The sequence below is a fragment of the Anopheles funestus genome, chromosome 3RL (assembly GCF_943734845.2).
Source record: "Anopheles funestus chromosome 3RL, idAnoFuneDA-416_04, whole genome shotgun sequence".
Taxonomy (NCBI): Eukaryota; Metazoa; Arthropoda; class Insecta; order Diptera; family Culicidae; genus Anopheles; species Anopheles funestus.
In genome coordinates this window covers 25230354-25258212 of record NC_064599.1, presented here as the reverse complement: position 1 = coordinate 25258212, position 27859 = coordinate 25230354, and the positions used below count along the sequence as shown (strand labels likewise).

Genomic DNA, 27859 nt, shown 5'->3' with positions numbered 1-27859 from the left:
AAAAATCGTTTTAAAATAATAAATGAAAAAAAAAAACTATTGAAGCTCGATAGCAAAAATTACGCTTGTCCTTTAAACTTTCTGTATTCAGCATTCAAAACAAAAGATGTCATAGAATAATGAAGATTTCAAAATTAATCTAATCTTATTTATTACTTACATGCATACGTGTTGAATGTTTCAATTAAATTTCTGACTTGCATATAAACAATGAAAGATTCATTCGGTTAAGGCGCGCATAAATTAGCTTGATGTACACATACAATGCCAATAATTTCAGACTATTTAATGCAATAAATTACAATGAACTGTAAAGGTTGCACGCTGTAAACTCAAAACATTTCGCTCAATGTAACGACCAATCGAAACAATGTATCGTTTGCAAACGTAAATAACAATGCATTTCTCTGCTGCTCAATTCTGCGGCAGCAAACGAAGGGTTATCCTTCATTGTTACAGTACCAACAAACACAACGCTCGCGAATGCAATAAAACACAATATTTAACCACATGTGCTCAGCTAACCTTTCATAATAATGTCTACAGCGACATCATTGCCTTTGGCGCATTGGTGGATGCATTTATCGCTTTCCATATTGCGTTGTAATATTGAGGTTGTTTTTTTTTGCTAATAAAAACAGTGCAACTGTTACGAGTGTTCGTGCAAACCGTTGCAAACGGCAAAACAAAACCCACCATTAATCACTAAGAAACAGTGATGCAACATACAGGCCACATGCATGTCCGTCGATACGTCTTGTGGTGTCTTGTGGGTTTTCCTCTGCGACAACAACGATGGTTGGGTTTTTGGGAACGAAAAATTCGGGTACACTGCACATGGTACTAAAATTTTATTGGCAACCATCAACGATTCCAACAAGCGCGGAATGTCATAACCAACGGTTGGATTGAAGCAGCAAAAAAAAAACAACAAAGCGGTCTGAACGTGCGATTGTTTTGACACCATGCGCCTCCATGCTTTCGGTCAATTGTATTTAACACCAGCAAAATAAGCATAAGAAAAGCTGAGAGATTCGTTTATCTCTTCAATATTGTTTTTTAATTCTTCTCTTCATTCACTTGCTTTTGTCACGCTCCGAAAAATTCCTCATTTGTAAAGTTTCTTTTGCGCAGTTGAATTTTCCCTCTTTTGAAGCTTTTATTCTAGACACAATCGGTCATAACATTACCCCCAAAATGTGGCTACTTTTCCAACGTGATCCAATGCTTACCCGTGTGATGATAAGTGGTGCGTTCAGATCGGTACCACCGACGAGCCGAATGCCCCACGGGACCTGTGGCGATGCGCGCCTGAGCGTTACCATAAAGTCGTGCGGTTTTGGACTCATTGTGGCTGCTGTGGTCACTTAAGGGATGTTGTGAGTCTTTTCCACTTTTTCCACTAGTACACTTTTCGTTCCGATGTGGCGGAGGGGAAAAAGATTGCTTCCCACCTTGAAAAGGGGCTTTTTTAATTGTTCTCACCACGGTCACCACGACCAGTTTCTCAGCACATAAAAAATCACACGATCACACGGTACACGGTTGGTTGTTTCGCGTGTTTGTGTGTATGTGTAGGGAAATGTCGAGAAAATCCACGTAACTGTAAAAATATCGTAACCCCAGAGCTGGGCAAACACTCAAGACACTCGTACACTATTAAAACCGTTCGCTTATTATATCACACCAGCTACAAAGGAAAATGGAAAACCACCGGGATGGATGAAAATTTCCCAGCAAAATGTTTTATGGAAAATCCCTCCCTTTTTTTCACCAGATACTAGCCCTAACAAGGGTGGGATTGTTTTTTACAAATTTATTTCCTTTATCCCGTTTTTTTCACCTCAAATGTTTCACTTTATGCACAGAGAGACACACACACACAGAGACGAGCGCGCGTTCGCTTGAAGTTTTGTTTCCGCGCTGACCGTTGCGAACCGTATCGCTCGCTTGTCGTTGTTTGCTGGTTGCACTTTTGCTAGTACCCGGGCGGCAGCCCAGCTTGATCGGGACCGTTTTTCGTGTCTTGCGTTTGTCGTGTTCGCCGCTGTGAGTTGTCCTGTCTTTTTTGTTATGTTTTTGTTTTAGCGAGCCGGCACTCAGTGTGGCCGAAAAACCGGACGGAGGAAAAATCAAATATTTATTTTAATCGCCGACACGATTGGTCACTCGGACCCCGGTCGCCCATGCTCATGGTTGACCAATTTTTCCCCGTCGATCGGACGGTGATCGCGATCGTGCTCGTACGCTGCACGATGATCGTGTCACTCATTTTCACAACTTTTGCTTTGGCTGAGTGACGCTCGATCGTATCGCACGAGAGTGTTGCACTCAGTTCAGAGGAAGAAAAAAAAAACATATCATCTCCCCTTTGCTAAGAAGATGAACGATGTATCGATCAAGATATTTTGCTCTTCGTTAGTAACTTTGGTTGTTTTTGTTTCCTTTTACTCTACAATGAATCATGAATACTTCAGCATTGGTTGAGTGGTCGAGAGGAAAAATAAAAACGTAAAACCAATCATTCAATTTTGAACGGTACATTGGTTTGTTTTTACAGTCCGCTCATGAGCATCAAAGCTGGGATTTTTTTTTAATTTGACCTCTATCAACCATGCACTTTACACTCGTGCGTATTACTCATCTACCTTGGAAGCACACTGTGCGCTATGAGTAATTGGGAAAAGTATAGCAACTTTATAGCATACTGTATGGCATAGTGATCAGTAGATTATAGATAGACTCATGATTCGTTGTTACTTTGTGAGTGTGTTGTTTACTTTGTGCAGTTGTACACGTGAATCACATGCGCTGGGAATCAAGGTAGACGCTGGTTTAAGGCCAGTGGTTGGAAAACTTTTCAAAGTAAAATTCGAAATATCGTAGAAAATATACTTTGAGATATGGGGCGGCCCGGTGGTGCATGTGAAAAACGGCGCCCGTCCACACGGCAGGACTGGGTTCAAATCCCATCCGGACCGTCCCCCCTTAGCATGGACTGACTATCCTGCTACGTGGTAAAATAAGTCTTGATACGGCCAGGCCGTTCTAACCGAGCAAAAAAAAAAATACTTTGTGATAGTTAGGACGAGTCGAATTATGAAAGTTAGTACTAAAACATAAATTGTTTGTAAAAAAATCAGAATGGACTAAAGAGTTTATAGAAAATCGTGCTTTTTTAACAAGTTGTTTAGGTTTCTGCAGTATTTATTTTTTATTATTTTGTCAGCCTCAAGATGCTGAAGTGTACAAATTTCACAAGGCATTTCCTCCTTGTACTTTACCTTATCCCGGGTATGCTCGGTTATTTCTGCAGTATAATGATTACAAAATATTTTTATAGCACTTTTTTCTGTTATTTTCTATTTACAAGTATGAATTTAAAATATTTATCATTCATTTTTAAATTATAAACAATCATTGGGAAGTATTTTTCAAATATTGGAAAACAAATTATTCCGACATTGATTACAACATGGAACATTAACAAAGGCAAGCCTTTTAAAGATAATGAAAATACTAAATCAACCTTCATATTTCACTTGTACAACATATTTCACTATCATGAGGCATTTTTAATAAACAAATGTATAAGATTTTTTTTAATTTTCTTATATATTTATTATAAAACCTGATAACAGGCTACAAAGTATACGATTTGCAAACAATTGGTTTGTTAGAGTTTGTTTAGAAGACTTTATCAGGATCAAGAACAAGATCTTATGAAACTTTTTACATGGCACAAGCCAAAGCTAACCATAAAAGTCAGTCATGATGGATTTTGAATAGAGCAAATGTTCTCAATGTTCAGTTAAACAATGTGTAGAACGACATCTCAGAACCGCGGTAGACCGATTTAATGGATGATAGTGGCGTCGGTTTTCCACGATAACATCGGCTATCGAATCCCATCCAGACTACTAGCTACGAGTAGTTTAAGTTACGGAGGGCCTGAATATGGAGGCATATCTTCTTGAGCGATCATTGAAAGTATCCAAAGAGTTGGGCGTTTTGCCGACCACTGGCACTGGTACAGCACAAACAAATCCCCAAAGCGACAGTGTTGCAATACATGTACTGCAATGAGGAACTGTTTGTACGTATGATCGATTTGTTTACATGTAACCACTCTGTTGATATAACTGCTTCAAACTGCATTTTATGTGCTGATTATAATGGAATCAGATATTTGATTTAGAGATTTAATTGTTGATGTTAGTAACTCTACTATAAAAAAATATCTCTCGTTACTGTCATACTTCTCTACCCGGAATGATTTTATTTTCAGTTTTATGCCTCTTCAGTTATGTGGTAAACCTCAATCTGAAACATGTTTAGTATGCATCCCGCTATATCTGCACACATCGCATAGACTGGACAGAGATTGCTACAGCATCAAAGACACCTGTTGATGCCCTGTAGTGGGGTTCTTGATAGTTTCTAAAAATATTTCATCATACATAATCGGGCCAACCAACGACCACTAGCGTCAGGGACTAATGCCGACGGTACATCAGCGGTATCTCTTCCCCCTTGGGTGGAATTTTCACTCATCGAAAGGCAGATCATATGTGGAAAATTGTAACCTTCTGACGTTAGCGATCGATTGGGAAACTCCATCACTTCACACCCGAGTTTCCTTCATCTCACCCAATAGATGATTTTGAAATTCATAATCGTTACACACACAAATGGACTCATAATCGTTATGTTGCACGAGTACAAAAAAAGAGCTTAAAGAATAAATCGGGGAAAAAGTTCGTGATTGATGGATGAAGTGTTTCGATTGCAGCATTTAAGCAATTCACTTTCCTTCGGTGTCATGTAGCAAATCATTCCGTAGCGCATTTTGTTTGGTAGACAGAAATAAAATCTCTGCTACGATGTGCACGATCGTGCACAGGATCGTCGTTTGTACACTTGAACGCGATGGTGACCTGTTCGTTTTGCTATGGAATCGTTCAGTAACCGTTTAATGGGTGTGTTTTTTTGTTGTTGTTTTGTTTGTTTGCCTCAAACATTTACGGACTCGAAGTGGACATTTCAAGAAGCGTGAATAAAACTTAATCCGGCTTGGGAAAGCTGTTAGCTGTTTGGGTAAGTTTCACAACAAATGACTTGACTCGTAAAAAACAATCGCATGGCATCTGTTTTTTTTTGGTACGGGGGTGGTTTAATGTTCGGAATTTACTCTTTTTTGTCTACATTTTCTATGAAGTGTTATATCGAACTTTCATAACAGATTGACTCTATGAAAATCTATGAAAATTTCTATTAACAGTTTTCAAATTCGTCCAATAAATGCCGTTTAATTATGATAAGAGAAATAATTCCCCATATTTAAACGGTAAAACTGATTTATTTGCCGTTTTACATATAGCTTCACCATTTTGTAACTAACACACGCACACACGCATATGAACGCGGGCACCCACACAGCGATGCTAACTTCGGTCGCCTCACAGCCATCGCTTGTACTAAAAACACTGCGACACACTGTCGCGAAAAAAGATGGCTTCCGGCGAAGCTGCGCGTTACGCAACGCGGTGGAAAATGTGATTTTTCCATACCACGCGCCCACCGTTCCATTCGTGTACCGTGGCAACGCCACGCCAGGGGTTGAAACTTTCCGCAAACCATGCGAAGGGTTGATTGGCTTCACCACACCCGTTCAACCATCTTACTTTTCTGCGTAGGCAACACAACCAACACATCGAACGGCGCGCTTTTGTGCGCGAATACATGCCGCGTATCATTTTATTGGAGCGGAATGGATGTAATATTTAGAGGAGTGGGTTGATAATAGTTTGAGGTATTTTTAATAAAATAAAAACGATACTTGTCATATATTTCAAAATGTTAAATTTAAAGAATGGTTTAAATATGAAAAATGTTGATATTTTTCAGTTTTTGTACTATATTTTTTGCTGCTGAAGCGGTTTTAATTGCTCTTTATAGTAGAAGCTGTTCTAATGGTGGGTTGAAGAAAATGTTGTTTCTTTTTCTTTCGTCAAAAATAACAATAGAACAGTACAGAAATATCCGAAATGCTTTTATATGTTGGTAGTGACAAAAAAAAAGATGGAATGAATTTTCATTTGTAAAGCATTGGCCAAACCCAAAACATTTGTAAAGCATTGGTCAATCGTCCTATTTCTTAAATCGCCGAGAAAAAGATAAGAAATGACAATATTGGACAAAAACATCACCAACCACTTAACCAGATTAAACGGTAGCCAAACCAAGGATAAGAACATTCTACTTTGTGTGTGATGGGACTGAAATTAAGTAGTTTATTATGAGTGGAATATGAGTTTATTACTAGTGACCAATTGCTACTATGGCCAATCACTAATTTCAGATCTTTATCATCGACAGCAGGACTATTTAAAGCTAGCATTTGACTAGAAAAGGCCTACAGAGTAACAGAAAGGGCGTTGAGTTCCATGAAGAAAACGTCAGACCAACCACATCTGTAACAAGTCGCTAGAAATGCAGTTTTAATGCATCCACAATATAATCCGGACCTAGTTCCAAGTGATTATCCTGTTTTTCTCGCATTACAGTACATTCTGAGAGATAAGAAGGAGGGATCTACAGAAGATTATGAAATCGATATTATATTGAGTTTTCGGCAAGAAGGAACAACAATCTTCTGAGAGAGGCATTAAGTTGCATTTTTCGAATTGGCAACAAATTATATAATAAAACGATTTATAATTGTCTCAAATCACTCCGAAACGTGTTACTTAAAGTCATGAATTATATACAAAAATACCTAATTGATTTCTTTTACCCGAACTTAGTATTTCCTTTTTAAGAAACCAGGTCATGTCGGTTTGCCCTACAGCTTTCCTATAATTTACTCAAATATCTTATTCTAGTTCATACAGGACAAACAAATCGGAAATTCTTCATAAGTGTATAAGGATGAGATCATGCAATCATTACCTCAAGTTCGTAGTTAAATGATTGTTTCCGCCAGCATCCGATTGCATCAATTATTAGACCTTCAATGTAGGATTTCATCATTTCGATAGCTTTACACCTATTTGTCGTAGGTTGGGACGGATGAAGAAACAAACACATTTCACACACATACACACAAACACATATGGTTCCTTTCCTGCCGGATATCAGACAGTAATTATCCATCACCTCACCCAAAACGGTGCCAGTGTCGACAGGAGGAAATTCATGCTTTTGCCATTGAAACGTTCCAAACAAACCTTTCAACAACTGCACCACATCACACCGCATCGTTTGGCGTTGGGATATGTCCGATTCGATTGATACCGGCCCCAACAGTAGTCCCAACAATCCGGGTATGCCGGTGACCATTGGCGAGCAGTGTGTAAACCAGACACGTTCAATCTGTGCACCGTAGACGATCACCGAATGAAGTGTTGTGACTCGCACCCGGTGCAATGTCGGTACGGATCGATGGCGCTTTAAAGAGCACAGACCCACACACACACACACACAATCCTTTCTGGCATTCTGTGACGGGTGTCGGCAAACAATTCGGCAGCGAAAGCGCTTCAAAGCGGTGTCTGTTTGTGCGGACGACTAAATATAGGTCAGTTCAAGTGGTTCAGTCTAACACGAGGTAGTCCAGGTTGGCGGACGAACAGATGATTGAACCGTCTATCCCCCGTTGCTGAACGATTTGAAACGCCCGAAAGTGCTTGTATGGAATGGATTTTATTCGTCATTTAAACGTTGAACGACCGTTTTGCAACTGGCTCGTTTAATGCAGGAATGTAAATTGATTCACTTTGCTTTACAACGGAGGATGTGGTTTGGAATCGATCCAAACCTTTATGGACGCAAATCGAGACTCTGATAAACGCGAATTTGTGCACTGTTACGCGAACGAACGGTTCCCCGTAATCGTATCAACCATACTAAACTTTTCCACAGTTGAACGAGGTTCTTCGAACATTTAGGCAAATGCGTCAAGATGGTTGTTAGTTTTTTAAAAACCTTCTTACGCCAATAGTTTTAAACAACCGGCAGTGGGAAAATTGCCCGGCGTGCTTTCTCAAGTTTAGTGGCGCCTCAAGACGATGCCAGGAAGATTCCGGTTTCGAGCAAAACGGGAAGATTTTCGGACAGGTCAATCCTGGTTGACCTGTGGAATGCATTGTACGGGACGGGTGTACAGTTTTTGGGACATATTATTTCACCGTCCGAGGTTGATGGGAGAGAATATTAGGCCTGTTACCTGTTGGTTTAGGCAAAATACCTGTTTTGGTGGGAATTTCGTCAAATGTTGGAAATTGAATGTTTGCCTTGAAATGTTGGAGAGCTTCAAGGAAAATTATTTTAATTCTTTTTATCGAATTATTTACGGGTCTAAAGAGGCTAGAACACCATAGTACGCTTCATCGAAGTAAATTAAAACTTCATAAGACTTCATATTGTTTAAACGTTTTTCAATGTTTTTCATTAAACTAAATGTTTTTTTGCTTACTTTAAACCAATTGCTTTTCTTCACTGGTTTGATTGATTTTAAAGGTAACATCACCAAACGGCACGCGTCTTGCATTATCTCAAAATTAGGGTGCGTAAGACAAGAAAGGGCAAACAAACGCATTAATTTATGCAAGGCACAAAGTGTTCAGCTTCAAGAAGGGTTACAACTGCTTTACGGTTTTATCCCTTCGTTATTATTGTACGTGTATTTTTCCCTGTATGAAGGGAGAAAAAATAAAACAAATTGTGTACAAGCTTTCTGGTAAGAATCGTTACCAACCTTTGCATCTCTGCATTTCCTTCTAACTCCACGTTGAAGCGGGAAAATAGAAAATGCAAGACAAACTAGAAACGCTTCAAGCGCTTGCAACGCTTCAAAAATGTGTTGTTTGGGTATCGAGCGTGTATGCGGATTGCATATGTTTCAGGGGCTTAACGTGTTTGAACTGTGAGCTGTAGAAACCGTTGAGATTGAACTAAAAGTATTTCGATTGTATCGTTTTACAAATTTAGAATTGTTCTTTTAAAAACAAACAATTTTGAATTAAAATGGTTGTATACAATTATACGTCTTTGTTGTGTAGAAAAGTTGACTATACCTAAACAAGTCATCATCAAAAAGTGATGATGTGGAGAAAGTGGACAACAATAGAAAACCAAATAAAAAAAAATAACATTCAAATAAGCAAATTACTGCATGATTGGTCATACAGCTGCTAACCGAAAATGGTTCCCACAAAACAAATGATCTCACCAGAATAACCGTATGTTTATTTTTACAAGCAAACAATGTACTGTGGGCCTCACCAAACAGGCTATTCCATTGTAAACCATCTAACAGTGTTGTTTTAATCCGATCAAAATCGATTTATCCCTTCATGCCATCACATCAGGAAGGAAAATGAATATTTTCAATTGTTTAGAAGGAAAATGGATCAGCTAGAAAATTTAGCTAACCGGTGACGCTAAAGCAGAGCTTGTGACGTATTTCGGAAGAAACCATTACGTAAAAAAAAGAGTTCATTACATAAACCGGTACTTGACGCAATTCGATATAGGATCAGCCGTCGAATGATCGGATTTGTGATAATTTGTTCAAAATTTCTTATGAACGGTCGCTTGCTGTATAACAATTCGGAGTCATCGCTCACCTTGGCGATATTCATTGTAGCTTGTTTGTAATTATTTCACTCACCGATGATTTGTCCCCGTTGTCATAGGTATAAAAATAGGTAATCCAACAATTATTTTTGTTCTTGAAGCATAATTCAAGGCAAGGGCAATGTTTGAGTGTAAGGCTACGATATGACACACACGCGCGTCTCTGATTGTTGCAGTACGATCGTGATTTATTTTAAGATCACATCCGATACAACATTAAAACGACCAGTAATATACACGCAGGCATGCGATAAGTGGCCGAATGACATCAAAAATTCGCTTTCGATGGGAACGTAAAAAATAAAACTCAAAACAACGATGTCGGTTGAGAAAAATCAACCCAATGACGACATTGAATACCTTTTTTTTTTTTGCACATCACCATCCACGACACACCTGTCCGTCTCACGTCTCTCAAGACAATGGTGAAGGTGTGGAAAAGCTGCTAATTTTCGTTTTATGCAGTCACAAACAAATGACAAAATGTAGTAATTCATGGCAAAACACTCACCTGTTCACTGAAATGGACGCGCCTCCTACCGTACGGTAGTTCGAACGTTTTCTGCTGGGGAAGTCTCCAAAACGGAGGTCGCTCAAACTGTTGCCGATCGCACTCCATCGCACACACTTGCTCGTCTGCTGATCGCAGGTGATTGAACGCTTACGGCGTTATATGACGCACCGTCTGCCCACCGTCCAAAGCTTGTCAAACTTGACCTTTCCGTAAGAGCGTCCGTCTGGTATCTGTTCCGCAGCGCAGGTGTATTTAGACAAAACCGTTCTATCACTGCTCTACTGGCCAACACACAACGCTTAATGTCGCTGCTGCTACTGAACTGCGACTGCGATCGGTAACTCTAGCACACCGATTAGCAACGTTTTTCGCGCCCTTTTTTTCTTCACTGTCCACAATTCATCCACAAGCCGCACAAGAAGCAAGTTGCACAAACACCCAAAAACCACACAACCCCCAAAAACAGGCGATTGTTCTCGCGAGACGATCGACACCCACGTTCTTTCGGGGAACAACTGAACGCGGTTCCTGTTCGTACGACATCAATGTCGCACTATCGGGATTGGGTGGAGATGGGAAGCTGACACGATAGAGGCAGGGGGCTTTTTTTTTAAAGGGGATGCAATTTTCTCAATGGACAGACAGGGTTCCCGTATGCGCAGGTTTCTCATAGTTGAAGGGACGCGTTGAGTCAGTAACAGCATAGGGAGCAGGCCTTTTACTGTCGAGATCACGTCGGAGATGTTCGATTCTTGCGCAAACAGCTTGTTGGTAAGAGAAACACGAGAGATCCACAAACGCATGAGAGTAAATTAGAGTTAAAATGCGGCAAAACATTGCTCACTGGGAAATGGATACCGCACCGGGGGTGGGGGGAGGTTTTAAACCAGGAAAAACTCGGACAAAACCACACCACAAGCAGTGTAAATAATTTACCATTTATTTTAACATGCTTGCGCTAGGAAGCTAACGTTGCCAAGGGTGAAGTTTTTTCTTCTACTCACCCGGCGCTGCAGAAGATCGGTTTTTTGGGGGGGAGACATTTTACGACTAGCGCCGATCGGTGACTCCGTTTCGGTTCGGTTTTCCAACGGTGATTGATGAGCTTGTGATACGGTGCCAAGCGGATCTCAAGCATGCAGAGGCAACTGTTTATGATAAACTATCTGTACATCTGTCAGTGGATATGTTCTATTGGTGGTGGTGGGGCTAAAGGATGGTTTTTGTAACGAAATCCACCATCCGGCCGGGTGTGACATGCGTTAAAATTAGTCGGATAGTGTTGGAATTTTGAGTTTGATGATTTATTGGGCATCGTGAAATAACATATTTAATAGGAGCGATATTGAAAGTGCATCATAGCTCGAAAGGAAAAAAGGTGTTTAAGAGTGCTGTAAATAGGAAGTAGACTTGAAAAAATAATGTGGGTTTTCACTGAAACTATTCGCTCAAGATAACTGCTGGCGTAAAAACAGGGATCTTTGCTTAAGCGAGTCTTTGTCTATAGGTATTCTGAGAACCTGAAGTTTTTGAGTTGAAAATAATTTTGTAGAGCTTCTGCAGCACAAAATTGCTTGATAATAGTATATTGAAGAAGTAGTTCTTCGTTCGCTCTGCTCAAGATTTCTCTCTTCTTGATTCCTCCAACAAAATCTTTTTTTCTTTATTTTGAGGCAATAAGTCCGGAAAAACTAGACATCGTATAGATATTTGAAATCTGTCATCTTTAAGATATTTACTGTGCTGAGGTTTTAACAAACTCTGTTCTCAAGCTCTATCAAAGGTATTCCTTACCTGGTGCTATTTAAAATCGGTTAGGATATTGTCCATATCTTGTTCTCCATTGGAATTTCATGTTAATTTCAATTTCATCGTACAAGTTAGTAGAGCTAAAATACCATAAATTACGTCAATGAATACGTTTCTTCACATTTGCGAAATGAAATATTTAGGAACTTCGGCAAGCAGAAATGTGACATATTCTGTATAATGTACTTCCGAAGGTTTTAATTTCAAGATATTGAATATAAGAGAAATTCACGTTGTTCTTCCCAGGAGGACATTACATTCTCTTACCTTATTTATTGGACTCTTTTGAGGAAATTGATCAGAAAAGGATCCCGATTTCGTTCTGTTCTGTAAACAAATAAATCATTTTATATTTGTTTAATTTATCGTTCTTTTTTTATTTAAATATCATGACTTTACGATAAGGGCCAGAGTGAGTGAGTGCAAGCCCAAAGACGATAGGTTTCGTCAGCGATAGTTAAGATTACCGGACGATTTCTTAGGAGTAGCGTGGTTGCGTACACGCATAGACTTTCTCTATCTCCGCTCGGTTAGTGTAGCGGCTGAGATGATCACGACGTTTGCAGAAAGAAACACAAACTTCACAGTGTAAGTGTCGGCTCTAGAACCGGGACGTATTCCGTATCCTCTAACGCAACGCACGAGCGCATAAATTATGTGATAGTTGATGGTATTACACTGTACTAGAGATCCACCCAGGTAGGGGGTTTCCGCTTACTGGTACTGGGCGTACTCCTGCGGTCTCGGTCGCTGCTGGGCCTGCTGTTGGGGCTGCTGCTGTACACGGTAAGCACCGTTCGACTGGGGCTGACTAGCGAAACGTTCGTGCTGTCCGGCGGACTGTGGGGCAGGTGTTGGGATCTTGACCACGATGTCCGTCGGCTGGCGGCTAACCTCGGCCTTAAAGCCTTCCTTCGGGTCGGCAGTGTAGGTAACGGTACGGATGAAACCATCGGAGTCAACCACGGAATAGCTGCCCTTGATCACGTTACCGTCACGCTGCTCCTTGCGGTTCTGGTAGTTGGTGAATTCGTCGTCCTTTACGTCGAAACCGAACTGATAGGAAGGATTGGGCTGTTGGAAATAGGGAGGTTGATAACACATAAAAGTGGACGATTATTCAAAACGATCATAGACTATTGGTGCAAATCTCCTGCTATTGCTCGAGTGCTTTACTTTCACCTTTTAACAAAAAAAAAGAAATACATTTAACGTCCTAGCCATCACCTAAAGAGAATGCGATTCGATCACGGTAAACATCAGCGAAAGGAATGAGTGTATCCCAATTCCCAGGCCAAGTCCTCTCCCCGCGGCGGGTGAGAAAGAATCGTTGGAGTTCATGTTCCACGTGAGCAGCCGTTATGTCATTCGGATGGGGTTCGGGGTCGACCGTTCGCCGAGCTGTCACATTAACGTTCGACCCGTGTCCAACAACGCATGCTGGTACTTTTACCACCGTAGATGCAGTTCGTGCAGTGTACCAGTTTCTTATGCAATCCAGTTGCGACCAGTTGCAGACACTTTTTCGGAGATACGAGGTACGATCGCGCCGTACAGATTTGCATGCTGGATGTCTTGTGTACCAGTGAAAGTTGATTGATTCATTGCCTGGTGGTGGGTATATATTAAAACATACCCAGTAATCTAGGTCTCCAACAGCAGCTCATCGTTCTGTATACTTTGTAGCATTGGTAGGTTTCCACTCTCGCTTTGCCACACCAAAAAATATGTATGCATGTCGCAACAGTGCAGTCTTCCATTACAACTTTCCACGCAAAAGTATATGATTAAAACTCATCTCCATATATAAAAACTAGACCTAAAATTTGCGCGATTAGTTCACCGCAACAAATCCGTCGTTCCCCGCCTTTTTTTTTCTTTGCTGTACGTTCAGTTGTTCAACCACTATTCATTCATCAAAATACGATCACTTTCGCCGCACCAATAATTGGAGCGGCAAAATGGGCGCGTGTTATTCAACGCATCAACCGACCCATTACGCGAACGGCAATTCGTCATTGCACCGTGCATCTGTGAAAAGCCAGCAAAACTCACTGGCCGTGCTGCACCCCGAAACATATTATGATACAATGGATGATGAAAGAAACCGCGGAAAAAAACGATGATGCGGTCATCGATCTCGCACACACGGTGTGTGCCGTCCCGAAAATGGGGAAAAATCGCGATCGAGTTAATCGATCGTGTAGCAGCATCCGCTCGAAAGCGTTTCACCCGAACCGGGAGTGCACTACACAACCGTCAACAGTAGGTCTCGGTCTAGGCCTTATTCCGATACGATTCCGAAAAAGGGATTCCGCTGGGGAAAGAGGAAAAACCGGCTAGTAAACGAGCAGCCGGAAAAAGCATGCACATGATGAACCCGAAAACTGGAAAGTGGATGGTTTTGGGGTTTTGGTAGCCAACCTCGCACAGTACCTGCTTACAGCGGATGCTGGGGTTTGGGTTTGACCAGGGAGTGTTTACATCAGCGAATCTACATAATTGACCGGAACTCGTCAAACTTCATGCCAATCGAATGGACGTTCATTGACTTCGTGTCACGCCAGCTCAGCGAGATACCTATTATAAAGCGCCAGCTGTGAAGTTCAACGTACACAGCTGGTCGTCGTACCGCTGGCGAAGATGGTCAATCCGAAGATAACCTGTTACCGCGCGGTACAAATGTTGGGGTAGGATCGGACGATACAAAAAAAAACAGCACGCAATTAGCCCGAGGAACTGCTCTGTTGTCTCTTCAAGTGAAACACGGAAATGGTTCCACCGTTGTCCCTTGTGCCGATGCCTCTCCAATGTCTGGGGTTCGACGGTAGGCGTTAAATGTACAGTTTAATGTGCCCCATTACCACGATCGGTTGGGGGTTTTTGCTGGAGTTGACTTTCGCTTTCACGACGACTTATCTGCCAGTGCAGTCACAATGTCATGTACGAACGGCCAACTTACGTCATAGTCCTCCTGGTCTTCTTCCAGCTGCTGCTTCAGTCCACCCTGCGGGTACTGTGGCCGGGGCTTGGATACTTTCAGCTGTGGCTGAGGCTGCGGCTGCTGGTACTGCTGCTCTTGGACGTACTGGATCTGGAAGATGCAGGAGAAAGGAAACCGTTTGTAAGGGGAAACAAGCAAAACCGAATGAACAATCAAGCGTGCGGTCGGCTTCCTGGATCTTTGGAATGCCCTTTTTATGGTTCATTATAAACGAATGAAAGTCATTACATAGTGCAGCGGTAGCAGGGCTAACGTGTTGCAGGAAATGAAGTAACCGTAATGACAATGTATTAATAATGTTATGAGCTCTCATGGGAATGTCTGATCGAGTTACTGAGTAGGTTTAGTATTCCCTTTTGGAGGGGTTCTTTTGGGGGACATTACCTGCTGTGGCTGATACTGAGGTTGGTACTGTCTAGCCTGAGGTTGCTGGTACTGAGTACGCTGGACCTGGACACGATGAAGGAAAAAAACCCAATTTTACACACCGGACAATTGGACAACTTCAAACTACTTCATTCGTTCCTCACCTGATCGTGCACATTATCCTTCAGACGGAGCTGCTGGCCCTGTGCCAGGTATTGCGGGATGTGTTGCTGTTCCTGGGCACCCTGCTCGAAGATGGGCGTAGCATCGGCACGGCCCTGTGCTCCGTTCTGGGCTCCGGCAGACTGTGCGATCTGCTGGTAGTACTGACGCAGATAGGCCGGATCGACGGCCTGTTGCGGGTAGGCCGACACAAAGCCAACGCACAGTATAGATGCTACAACGAATGCACGCATGATGATGATGTGGCACTGATCGATACTACAAACACACACACACACACTACCACGCACACACGCACACAAAATCTGGACACTGTTCTGAAAGGCAAGCAAACAATTCACTTTCACCGGTTCGTTTTGGCCGGCGTTGCACTTGGTTGTCGCTTCAAAAACTCGTCCGAACCTATCGATGCGACGATCACGATCTACAGTGAGCTACGGTTGAACCGAACGATACGGTTTTATATGTGAAGGTGGTGCGACTGTGGCCGGCCGCGCCGACACAAGCACCGGTGGGGGACAGCTTCGGCTGGAATTAAGTTTCGCACCATTTTGTCTGCGGGCGAACCGAACACGATGATGACGTTTTCGGGTGGCTCCAACGGAATGGTGGTGGCATCCGTTGGGAATGGTGGACTCTTGGCGGGTCCATTGCACTAAGACCCTTCACATGGTTGTGGCGTTCGTTTGGAAATTTTATACGACTTTGAGGATGTCTACAGTAGACCAGAAAGTAGCTTTATATCTCAGTCTGGAATTGTCAAAAAAGGGTCAACATTCGAGATTCTATAGTAGTAGTAGTATTCTGAAGTATCTTGAACTTTAGGTTTTGATAAAAAAAAACTAAACTCAAAAGAAGATTGCAATTCTAATATTCATAGACTTCAAAGACGTAACCTTCAAAACGGGACTCATTGCAAACTGCACGCATGAATTAAACCTTCCCACCCTTGGGTGTGGCCGTCACTGTGGTAGCCTTTATCAATTAGTCACCTTATTGGCACACCGGCCCTGATTCTCGAAACAAGGGAACTCACATCAAACCCATTTACCAACGTACGGTAAGGTCGCGCAGACAAATCAAACCCATCACATTGCTGGGCCCGTTCTAGATCGCTCGCCTTCATCCATGTGCGCTATGATCGGTCCCGTCACTCAGTGACGGTGTGCCGTAGAATTGGCCACAGTCTATGTAGAAGCGTTTGCCGACACCATATCCAGACGCCGCTGGGCGTCGATTGGCTTACTTTCGAACAGGTCTCGGATCTCTATCGCAGTTTCATTTCGCGAAGGGAACTGGCCCACTGTACCGCAGTGTTGTGCGTTCTGCATTAGATACGGCAAATATGGGTGACAGCGAGGCAGCAACTAGAAGCTCCATGTTAGCCATTTGTTGGGTGTGTGACATTTAATATAAACGAACAACAACAAAAAAAAACGCAATCTCTTATAGGAACGCGTTAAGCCTACAGCCACGCACACGTTCGCGGTATTAGAAAGAAAGGTTTTGCCCGGGAGACGGGCCCGATCTACTTGCGTGCGTACCAAATTATCCCAATAAAACTGGTTTTTTTTTATTACATAAATATTGAAACTGTCCTAAAACTGTTTGTTGCAGTTATGAATGTTGGTGTTCCGGCGTGTTTTGTCAGCAGAAATAGGTGCTGCCGTTGTCACGTGGTATTTAGGGTTGTTTGTGTTGCTCTTTGCAACTGTAGCGCGATCGTAAAGTTTATGGAACCTTTTAAATGTGTTGCCTTAAAGTATTGCAAACTATTGACATAAAATAACAATTTTATTTAAATTTTATAATGGTTCAAATGTATACATTTGGAAACTGAAAAATTATGTTAAGTTTAAATCTTTTTTACATGTTTTTTTTTTGTCTTTTTATTCTACTCTACTTTTCTAGTTGTTTTTATTCCTGTTTTGTTACTTTTTTCTTTTATATTTCATGATTGATATCTTTCTTCACGTTTCTTTACATAAATATTTAGCGTATTTCTCATTATCATTTCTGATTCGATTACCAGTTCTGATAACTTACTGTTAGAAATGGTTTAGATAATTGAGATAACATTCCAGTCGATGTATTACTCCTTTTAATCAGCTTGACACATTTACCAGTCCTTTTCGGTGCCAATTTTCGTACCGCGGGAACGTGTTTTGCACTCCCACAACGTTTCCAAAGCAGTCACTCGAAGCCACCAATTGGAGCAACCGCGCTACGTAACCACTCTGGGGAGCTCTGGTCGTCATCGCATTGGTCTGAACTTTCGATTCAAGGACACCCTAACACTTAACGCAGGGACCAGTTCGCTCGCATTTCTTTCCATTCGCGCTGAACTCGGCCGCATTATCGGCGCCGCCGACCGACGGTTGTCATTATTTTCTTTTCCTACCATTCACCGCCAACTCCTTCATGTCTCTCGATCTCTCCCTTCTTCTTGGTTGTTGTTGGTTCTGTTTGCCGTTCCCGAGGGGGAGGTTTTTCAAGATCTTGTGGCTGTGCGTTTACATAAGTGCCCGGCATCTCGACGATCAGGATCGTGAAGCGCTAAGAAAACAATCTTACCACCAGTTCGTGGCGATCTCACCGACGGCAGCATGGGTCGCTACGTTGGTCCCGGGAAAGCTTCTTTTTTTTTGTTTGGCGAATTTGCCCTCTACAGCCTCTGATGCCTCCGGTTGCCATAGATTTGCAACAATTCGTGCAAATGTCAGTGCTGCCGGCAGGAGGTACTGCTTCGAGGGTGGATTGATCGCGAAGATCGCACCCAGATCGGGTTAAGATCACCCGCAATCTGGCCGATTGCACCATCGGGGGGCCGACGCTGATGGATGGATTTGAGCTGTCTGTGCACTGTGGTCGGGACCGATGATGGTCGAGCGCTGAGATCGAGCCCGTGAAACACTTCTCAAGACATTATCATCTAGATACACCAAACCGCCGTTTGGTAGCTTTGTAAGTATTTTTTTCCCTTCTGCTGAAAGTCACTAGCTTTGGTTTGCCCGTTCCAACATTCCACCACCGTTTGCCCGTACCCGGGTCGGTCTTGTTTTGGGCAAGCGCTAATTATGTTGTTACACCGATCGATCGATCGACCCGGATTTTTCGCTCTCAAGCGGATTGGTTGTCGCGGGTGAGACACCTTCACCGGTGACCCACATGTACCGGTGCAACCCGTGCAAAACCCGCGTCTCTAGTGCTTTGACATGGTGGCCACTTTTTCTGCGAAGCGGTATGAGGATGGTTTTGTGTATTTTGATATTGGTTCATCTTGAGTGGATTGGAAACAATTTTTTGGAACAACAAAACCGATCGGTTATTGTTTTCCGTACTGCTCCAGTACGGAGGGTGTTTTTGGGGGTGGTTCTCGAAGCAATAGTTGATCCATCGGGGTTGAATCGATGGGGCTCGATGTGCTCTCTTTGTAAGTAGTGTGAAGCTTTGCCTAATTAGTGCCTGTTCAATTTGTTTGGAGCAAGGTGCACGATATGCAGCAACAATGGTATTGATTCATAGCAAGAAATTAATACATACAAACAGCGTGTTAAGCGATTGCTGCCGATTAGGTGTTCGTAATGAAATTCATTTACATTTGATGCTTGCATCATTTGTTCTTTTTTTCATTTTTTGACAATGTTTTTTTTTCTACAAATATTTGTGATGAGCCTTCGCAATTTTATAAGCAAGTAATCTAGAGTTTTAAGTCTATAGATGTTTTTGTTTATTATTCTGACGTATTTTTTTTGTTCTCTCCCTTGTGTTCTATATAATTTCTTGCGTCTATTTTCTTTTTTGTTTTTGTTATTCTTAGTAAGTATAAAAACTTTTGGGTTTGAATGAATTTAGTGTAATAATTTAAACTTTATTTTATTTATTTTTTATCTTTGCAAACGAATATTTGCTGATTTAGCAAAATTTTCATAATTTTTTTTTCTACAGCTTTTATTTTATATTTTTATATCTTTTAATATTTATTTTAATACTGTTTTATTGCAATTTTCGTGGAAACAGAAAAAGATTTTGATTGTATCTTCAAAAGATAGATTCAAAAAGATATTCTAAAAAAAATATTTTGGAAACTATTTGAGAAATACAATACAAATATTAATTACGATACCTGAAAATAATGTTAACATTTACAAGGTTAAGGTCAACATTATGACATATTTTCAATTGAAACAAAAACCATACTTTCTTTTGGTTCATCTTTATTCAATCATGTGACACAAATAGATAAGCCAGATTGTCGCAGATTTGACTTTGGTTTTCGGTAACAGAAAATAAAACTTCAATTCATTAGAGTCCTAGTTTAATTGGAGTTCGTTATGTAAATATTTTGTTTGTTTATTGTTACACTTAATTAAATTAAATTAATTAATTAATTAATGTTTGTTTCACAACACAAACATTAAAAAAATCGTAGACTTTGTCGCATGCAGGCACAAGGCGCATTACGTAGTTATATTTCATTACTAAAGTGACGAAAAAATAAGAAAACTATAAATGTTTTTAAAAATTGCTGTTAATGCAGATAAGTTAAAATTAAAATTCTGTATTTTTAGCTTGTTCTGCTTGGTTAATAAAGGCTTATGCACCTTAATTGATTTAAACATTAACATTTCTCCTGATAAAATAATTTCCAAAAATTTAAGCAATGGTTTTGATGATCGAATTCTCCATTTTTTCGGGTCATTGTTCAACACAATCTCTTCGGCTTAAACATTCGTAATCAGTTCGAATTGCCGCACCATTTGCTCTAAAAGAGCAAGGCGTTTCATATTTCCTCTTTCATACCGAGTCCCACACATGAAAGGTGCAACTGCGTTTTGTTTCGAGCGTTTTAACAAATCATCGCGCAATAGTAATTAGAAGTGGGCTCAGTGCACCGAACGAGCTGATACTGACACAGTCACACTCAGACACGCAGATTGTGTCCATATCGACCGCAACGGGTTAATTACTCTCAATCTCGATTGCTCACGTTAGCTGCCGATCCCACCAGCATTACCAAGCAAAACGGTACCACGATTACGGTGGCACAATTGGTCAATGAAAACCACCCCAAAAAGTGCAGTGCTCAGTTTCCCACACATGTGATGTGAGCTGGGGGGTTTTTCCGAGCTCCACCGTGAATGGAAGATCGTATTGTTTTTATCTGGGGGCCGGTTAACGGGGTGGGAGTAATCTAGAACAGCCTTTCGTAAAGTGTTTCCACACGTGCGAGTGCATGGAAAAAGATTGATGAACCAACCGAGGCGATGGTGTTTGTCCAGTGTCTCAGCTTTCTCGACTGGTCACGATCGACGTCTTCGATGAGCATTTATTAAACGATGACTACTGCTGTTCTGCGGTTCCGTGGTTACGACCGACCATATGATCCAGCAAACATCATCGAAAGGAGTAGTTGTAGCACGATTTCGCAGTCAGTATCGCTTGACTGACTCGGTTCTGATAGCATGCGTGCAACTGTGTCTGAAGCCGGTCTACACACAGTCTACGCACTACTTTTCGGTAACGCTTGGCTTTCGAACCGGTTCTTGGCCCGTGTCTCACCGCTGTTACACCGCTTCGTTTTTCGTGCTCGATCGGTTTCGGCTCAGAGCGGCTCGTTCTACGCGAGCACCCGGTTGCACTGCCGAAGGGGGCGCGTAAAAAAGGGATGGGAATTTCTTTTCCCCTTACGATTTTTAGCTCCAGTCGTTGTCGGTTTGCCTCGTCTTGTGCAGGACGATGACATAATAATAAAGTACGTAGCAAACCAAACAAAACAACAGACAAAAAAAAATCATCATCAACCCTAGTCCTGCCCTCCCGAAGGGGTGAAATAATAACGAGACCATCAACGACAAAAAAATTGAAAAAACAAAATATAACCAAAACAGCAAAACCGTTCAATTTCGCGTGCCGGCATGTGATGGGGCTGGTTTTTGGTACCCTCTTTTGGAAATTGCGTTACCAACCCACCGGCTTTTGGGGGAGGGGGTTTGCCATACGACCGATCGGCGGGAACGGTGATCGGTTGGGTTGCCGGTGCGCGGTACCTCGTCTTCGTGTGTGAAATGTAATATTATAACCAATTTCAGCATGTTCGGTTCGGTTTTGTTTTTCCACCGTTACACCGACTAATGATGCTGATCCTGCCATGTAACGAAACTGAAGGTGGAAGAAAAAAAAAACAAAAATTCATTCATAGGCTGCATTACGTAAAAATGGTAGCTTTATAACCATTTTGAATGATTGTTTTTAATGGTACAATATTGGAAGAAGGAAATAATGGTAAAATAAAACAAAATGAAGCATTTTTGATACAGTTTTTACTGTAATTTAGTTATAAATAATTTAAAAAAAAACTCTAAGAAAGATTATAGAAAACCCAATTGATAGAGCTGGGAAACACAAAAACACGTGTACTTAGGACAAAAGTTATAATTTCTAAGAAAAGTTAAGGAAACCCCTTTAAAGAAACTCGATAAATACATCGAAATATTGAGAAAGCCTTAGCAACAATTACAACAAATGGCAATGAAAACGGAAATTCGAAGCAAAGTGTGAAATAGCCCAAAGAATAATGGTGGAAATTTCTTGCAAATCTGCTTGGATTTTCACTGCGAAAATCCGCGGAAATTTTTGAGCATTCCAAATACAAATCATTAAAAAATGCTAAGATAAGGAACTGGAAAACGAAATGCATGTTTTTGAAAACTTTATACAAAACTACTAAAAGATTAAAAATTGACTGCAGAATAAGTTGAAAAATTAGAGAAATAAAAACAATACATTGAAAGTCTGAGAAAATTTGCGAAAACCCCATCATAAACCTACGAAAGATCTAATGACTCGCGAATCATGACTCATAGCGGTACTAAATATATTATATTCCATCGCCAAAGCTTTCCGAAGGTCCAGTACGATCACCTCAATCATGCTCTTTTCCATATTTATTTGCCAAATAAATCATCCATACAACGGCATACACACAGAGCGTAAGTTCCACAACAAAGCACAAACTGCATAAGAATCGTTAATCCAGGCTATTCTTCCTAGCCTGAACCGATGTTGGCTAAAAGGGCATCGCCAAATCACCCCACAAACCGGTAACAGCTGAAATGGATTCGCGTGCTTAAGACATGCTCTTGACATTTATATTATGTTTGGTGAGGTTTTTATTGTATCGTCTCCCTCCATCCACTTCTTCCCGGGTTCCGTACATTATTCTATCATCCATCCACTTTGACCTTAATCTGTAATCGCTTCGCCTTGATGTTAGCGTTCGATGGCGGTTGTTCTATCGAGCAGGAACGTTCGGTTGGATGTGATTCAGATCCCAGTAATGTTCCCCGAAGCCACCCTGTTTGTCGGCCCATTTGACCTGTACGTTGGAGGATATTTTTGTTTTTCATGAGATGTATGGAAGAAGAGAGAAAGAACGTCATTAGTAGCAAATGTTAAACTGTGCTAATGGGAAAGGAATGTGCAAAAGAATACTTTTTTCTGAAACACCCCTAAATTGTGCGAGCCGCGTTCGAGCTGTTCTAGATAGTGCTGGTCGTTGCCTCGCCGTGCACCGGCTGTGAATGAGCCATCACCGAATATCTCAGCGTATCTACAGTATGGATGAAGGGAAACACAGGTATACACAGTGTTAGTTGGTTGTTAGTGAATGATATGTTAATAAGATCAGGTCTAAAAAGGTCATTCTCTCATTCATTATGTTTTAAACTCTTTTCTAATGCATTTGGAATAAAATTTTCATGTTTACTTTAGAATTAATAAGTGGTTATTTAAATTACGTTAAGGTTTGAAAAAAATAACAAAAGTAAAAAAATAATTTAAAAATGTAAAAAAACTTTACTAAATCCTTCCTAACTAAGCAAACAACATAGAAGAAATGCAATAGGAATAAAAGATATTAGAAAATAAATGGAAAAAACAAGTTAAGAATAGAAGACACTAAAACAAACATATTATTAGTAAAAGAAGATGAATTGAATAATAACAAGAAGTAACAAAAATAGAGATTGATGATAGAAAAAATAGAGAAAACTGCTACTAAACCCGTTAAGTAGTCAAAAAAATTACTTTTCCTTGATGTCTATGGTTCTGATGATCTTGCCGTTCGTAGCGCTCTTCCCAGCCATTATTCGATTCGAACAAGTGGCCAAACTCTAGCTCCAGAGGTGACTTTTGAAATTGAAATGTATCTCTTTTTTTTTTGGCGAAAGAGTAAGGGTTCAATTAACCGCCAAACAATCATTGCTACATCCCCGTGGTGCATTTTACTTACTGAAAATATTGATTATCCTGTGAAGTTCGCGGTTGATCAGTGTCCGCTCGCCCACTCGCTATTGCATCGGATCGTTCGTATGCGAATATTTGTGGATCCGATTCTTCATACCGCGGTCGTTGTTCATTCGTTCGGCTTGCGTGTGCCGTTCTCGTTCTTCGTCTGATCGGCCGCTTTGCCTTGATCCGATTACCTCGTTCGATATCGAACAGCTCCACATCGTCCCGGACGTACCGCGGAACGCCCGCACCAGTTTGGCGAATTTTCTTATAATTTTGCTCGTGATCAGTTTGCGCATCGACCACACGCATCGGATCGATTGCGTGTTGTTTGGGGTACCGTGACTGACCATGATACTTCCGCTTTCGTTTCACTTTCAAACAACACTCATCATCGGTTTCGTTGGGCTTTTCGTATGCCTGCCGTTGTTGGTTGTGTCGCGGCTGCTCGACACCATTCGGACGGTTCGTTTCGTACTCCATAAAATTTGCCGTGTCCACGTGCAATCGTCTTCGGTTGTATTCTTCAACCGGATCCTCACCTTTAACGTAGCTTGGATAGTAATAGACCGTATTCAGCTCGGCCTGTGATGATGGACCGATCAGTTCAACATCGCGCAGATAACTTCCGGCAGCGTATTTTCCCATAGGCAGAACGCAGACGAGGCCATACAGTATGACACAGGATGGTAGGACGTGATGTGTTAACGACATTTTCGATTTTTGCTAGCAAATTCACACAAGTGGTACAAAACGGGGCAGTACGGGAACACTTGTTCCCGATGGTAAGCAACTATCCATACTGACTGGTGAAGTGAATATGCAAATGATTTTTATATGACAAACTCACCTAAACGTGACCGGTAAATTAGATTTCAAACTCGGTAATGCACGAGTACCCGGTTGGTGTTGTGGCGCGTGTAAGTGGAGCAGAAAAGTGTAACAAATCTGGGCAAATGGTGGTTGTCACGGGATTCACTTTGTATGCGGTTAATGTGACGAATAAATTCACTCACTTCAACTAATCAACCGAAGTTAATAGTGATTGCATAAGATGCAACCAAGAAGAACGATGAAGTGATAGGAAAAGTGATTTGTGATAAAAAATATGTTTAATTTACTTGTGAATTTATTTGATTATTAGGATATTGAAATTATGTTATTTCTTTTTTATAAATTGGATCATTTGATCATTAGAGTTTGCGATTGATTGGCTAACGGTTTTCAAAAAAAAAAAAAATACAGTGCTTTACATAATTGAAGACTACTAGTTTGATGATTTAAATGTTAAATTATCAATAAACGTAGTCACTAAACGATTATGAAAATTTGACATATTATATATTGCCATGTTTTTATATTAGTCAAGACGCTTTTAAACTGCTTGCTTTTTGAAAACAGTTTAAAATAATTTTACGCGTTGGAAACAAAAATATTTCGTTGGGTAACATATTTTTATGTCACACAGAATAATTATCGAAATGGCGGAAACATATTAAAAAATCATAGAAAAACATTATTTCTTTTCATTACAACATTTTGTTAACTTTTGGACGACTTTGTTTAATTTTATTTAATTTTGCTTAATATATTGTTTTTCAAACTCTTTTACATTTTCTGTTATTTTCAAAATAATTGGGTGTCTTATAGTTTTATTACGTACTGTAAAAAACCAAAAATATTTTTTTTATTCATGTAGAAGTATTAATAAAAAATATTTTTTTTTTTTAATTTTATTAATTAATTGAAAAATTATGTATGTGCTTTAGATAAGCTAATTATTTCACTAAAAGGTATAACTTTTTCATTACCGGGCAGGTGCCATCATTACTGCAGCCATAAACTGCGAAAATTGCAACGAAACGAACGTTTCGTTGGCTGCGTTTCTTGGTAAAAAAAAGATCAAGCACTTGTCGGTTTTTACCTTTTCCCACTGGCAAATCCGTTCCATTTCGATTTTCACTGCTTTGGCAGATATTTTCCTACCAAAAGGAGAAGAAAACCAACCAATCAACGTTTCATTGTCAGTAACCAACATCAACTTCGTGTTCATCCGTGTTTACAGTCTTCTGATTTTCATGTGTTTCCCCCCTTTATTTTCCTATTGATTTTGTTTTGTGGTTTTGCTAGCAATGAACTCGGTTAGATCTCACTTTCATTATTTTTCTTTTTAATTTCTTAACGTTACGATTCGCAGTGTTTTGGTTACGCTTCCGGTCCCAAAATAGAGAAGCCAAAATCACCACTGAAAAGGGAAACGATCGGCTGTGAGGTAACAGTGAACGCTCTATCAATGCTTTTATAATAAACCACTCGTAGATCGAAAGCAAAATCGATCACGATCAGTGGTGTGTGTGATCGTGAGAGAACGAAGGAAGGAGAAAATCAAGATCAAGGGAAATGGGAAAAGTTTGGCGAAGTGTCGGTTCCGAGTGGGAAACAGAAAATGGAAAACATAATAGAAGAAACAATACACGGAACCGGAACGATAGAAAGAAGTAAACAAAAGCGAGGAAAAGACACGTGCCAGACGTGCAGCATCTATAAATATATCGACCTGCCCGTCAAGTGTCTTCGGATTGTGATTGATTGTCAACTGAGGTGGACCTTAAGTCGTGCTTAGGATCAGCTAAAACACAATGCCACGATCGTACTGCTGGTTTGCTTTGGTTTCAACACTTCTTTTACTGCTTCACCATACGCTCGGTGAACTGCAACGAAACTCTCCAGCAAAACCGATCGGCAAAGGTAAGTATTAATCACATCACTTCCGTCTGCTGCACAAAATCGACCACTTTAATAAATCTTTAAACCATCATCTTTCCTGCAGCGCGTGGTGAATCTTCAACGTTTCCGTCCCGTGCGGGCGAACGGACGGAGCGCATACGGGCCCAATTGGCCGGTGGGTTCATCGACGATGCAATGGTGCATAAAAACGGTGCAACTCAACGGCACGCTTACAATAACGTCGACCATCAGCGGTCAAATAATGTTGCCGGAAGTGGACGAACGATCGCTGCCGTGCATGGGACGAGCGGACCGATTCACACTTACATAAAGACGGACAAAAATGCCAACTTTAAGTGGGGTGTAAGGCATTTTGTGGGGGCAAAGTATGCTCGCTGAGCGCTAAGGAACTGTTCGGTAAGCTAATGGGCGGAACGGTGAGGACTAATGGGCAGCTAATGGGTAATTTTATACATTTAGTTAAAAAAAAATAAACTATGTAATTTCTGTCTCATTACATTGCGATGAGTATGTAATAAAAGAAATGATTTAAATCCGCTGGTTAAATTACACGCTAGAGAAAGTTGTAATAAATCGTCGATTGATAATTGTGTATTTACTTCGCATTATTATCATGTTGTTAATAAAATTACGATAACAGTTGTGTTTTTTTTTGCGATTTCGTTTTGGATTGTACTGAGTAAATATTTGGTATAAATGATTTACTTATGGTACACCTACAGTCAGCGACATAATTATAAGACAACTTGTTCTTTGAGAATTAAAAAATTGCATAAATAGATACAAACAATATTAGACAATAATAGATAATCGTGGATATAAAAAATACAAGTACATTACTAATAGCATTGAATAATTAACTAATTTGTTTTGATTTTTATAGAAAATTGGATAACTTCTGAAAGGTAATTATTTAGGTTGCGTTGAAAAATTGTCTGGCCAAAATTAGGTCTTTTTATTAACATTTTTTCATGATGCTGTGTAATTAAATTTCAAAAACCGTTTCTTCTTCTTTGCTTAAAGCATTCAATACTATTTTTTGGAATCTGGATGAGTTCGAAAAACGTTAATTTAATTATTCTATTAGAACTTAAGTAGTAAAACTATTTATTTAACTGTTCCTTCTATTTTCATTTTAAAAACTGTTATTTTACTGTTATTATCAAAATACTTACCAATTGCTTTTACATTTTTCGGACTTGATTTATTTGTAATACATGTAAAATAAAATTGACTAAGGGATTTGATAATAATGATGCTAAGTATGTTACTAGCACATCTTTTAATCTTAAATCTTTTTATTT

General features: G+C 40.5%; 4 protein-coding genes across 15 annotated transcripts in view; 1 reads left to right on the top strand and 3 right to left on the bottom strand.

Moving 5' to 3' along the window:
• The window catches only part of LOC125771111 (PDZ and LIM domain protein 3), a 34795-nt gene extending 24153 nt beyond the window's left edge, over nucleotides 1-10642 (bottom strand). For 5 of the 7 annotated variants that reach the window (XM_049441376.1, XM_049441380.1, XM_049441382.1 and 2 more), the window contains exon 1: nucleotides 1233-1837. In XM_049441376.1, the coding sequence (XP_049297333.1) occupies nucleotides 1233-1349 (117 nt within the window). In that variant the 5' untranslated portion in view covers nucleotides 1350-1837. The other 2 variants (XM_049441378.1, XM_049441379.1) reach the window with 2 other exon arrangements.
• Nucleotides 3843-27511, top strand: LOC125771115 (uncharacterized). Of its 3 annotated transcripts, none has more exons than XM_049441390.1 (3): nucleotides 3843-5097; nucleotides 26005-26555; nucleotides 26638-27511. In XM_049441390.1, the coding sequence occupies exons 2-3, from the start codon at nucleotides 26447-26449 to the stop codon at nucleotides 26931-26933; spliced, it is 405 nt and encodes a 134-aa protein (XP_049297347.1). In that variant the 5' UTR covers nucleotides 3843-5097; nucleotides 26005-26446; the 3' UTR covers nucleotides 26934-27511. The 3 variants fall into 3 exon arrangements, with proteins under 3 accessions (XP_049297347.1, XP_049297348.1, XP_049297346.1); XM_049441391.1 differs by lacking the exon at nucleotides 3843-5097 and adding an exon at nucleotides 24521-24592; XM_049441389.1 differs by lacking the exon at nucleotides 3843-5097 and having other exon boundaries at nucleotides 25689-26555.
• LOC125771114 (putative uncharacterized protein DDB_G0294196) lies at nucleotides 12265-15964 on the bottom strand. The gene is made up of 4 exons (XM_049441388.1): nucleotides 15497-15964; nucleotides 15351-15416; nucleotides 14925-15056; nucleotides 12265-13036 (listed from the first exon to the last, which is right to left on the bottom strand). The coding sequence occupies exons 1-4, from the start codon at nucleotides 15746-15748 to the stop codon at nucleotides 12677-12679; spliced, it is 810 nt and encodes a 269-aa protein (XP_049297345.1). The 5' UTR covers nucleotides 15749-15964; the 3' UTR covers nucleotides 12265-12676.
• Nucleotides 22453-24521, bottom strand: LOC125771112 (uncharacterized). Of its 4 annotated transcripts, none has more exons than XM_049441386.1 (3): nucleotides 23809-24521; nucleotides 23604-23727; nucleotides 22453-23127 (listed from the first exon to the last, which is right to left on the bottom strand). In XM_049441386.1, exons 1-3 carry the CDS (start codon nucleotides 24519-24521, stop codon nucleotides 23119-23121), a joined length of 846 nt encoding a protein of 281 aa, XP_049297343.1. In that variant the 3' UTR covers nucleotides 22453-23118. The 4 variants fall into 4 exon arrangements, with proteins under 4 accessions (XP_049297343.1, XP_049297341.1, XP_049297342.1 ...); XM_049441384.1 differs by having other exon boundaries at nucleotides 22453-22893; XM_049441385.1 differs by lacking the exon at nucleotides 23604-23727 and having other exon boundaries at nucleotides 22453-22893; nucleotides 23010-23127.
• Nucleotides 27512-27859: the final 348 nt, after the last annotated feature.

Bases quoted from the DNA above. Each gene is read 5' to 3' on its own strand.
- LOC125771112 (XM_049441384.1), bottom strand. From the start codon at position 24,521: ATGTCGTTAACACATCACGTCCTACCATCCTGTGTCATACTGTATGGC. The intron at 23,728-23,808 runs GTAAGTAAAATG...CAAAAAAAAAAG, and splicing joins CAGGATAATCAATATTTTCA to AGATACATTTCAATTTCAAA. The intron at 22,894-23,603 runs GTAATTTTTTTG...TCCAACGTACAG, and splicing joins ACCATAGACATCAAGGAAAA to GTCAAATGGGCCGACAAACA.
- LOC125771115 (XM_049441390.1), top strand. From the start codon at position 26,447: ATGCCACGATCGTACTGCTGGTTTGCTTTGGTTTCAACACTTCTTTTA. The intron at 26,556-26,637 runs GTAAGTATTAAT...TCTTTCCTGCAG, and splicing joins AGCAAAACCGATCGGCAAAG to CGCGTGGTGAATCTTCAACG.
- LOC125771114 (XM_049441388.1), bottom strand. From the start codon at position 15,748: ATGCGTGCATTCGTTGTAGCATCTATACTGTGCGTTGGCTTTGTGTCG. The intron at 15,057-15,350 runs GTAATGTCCCCC...TGCATCTTCCAG, and splicing joins CTCAGTATCAGCCACAGCAG to ATCCAGTACGTCCAAGAGCA. The intron at 13,037-14,924 runs GTAAGTTGGCCG...TATTTCCAACAG, and splicing joins AAGACCAGGAGGACTATGAC to CCCAATCCTTCCTATCAGTT.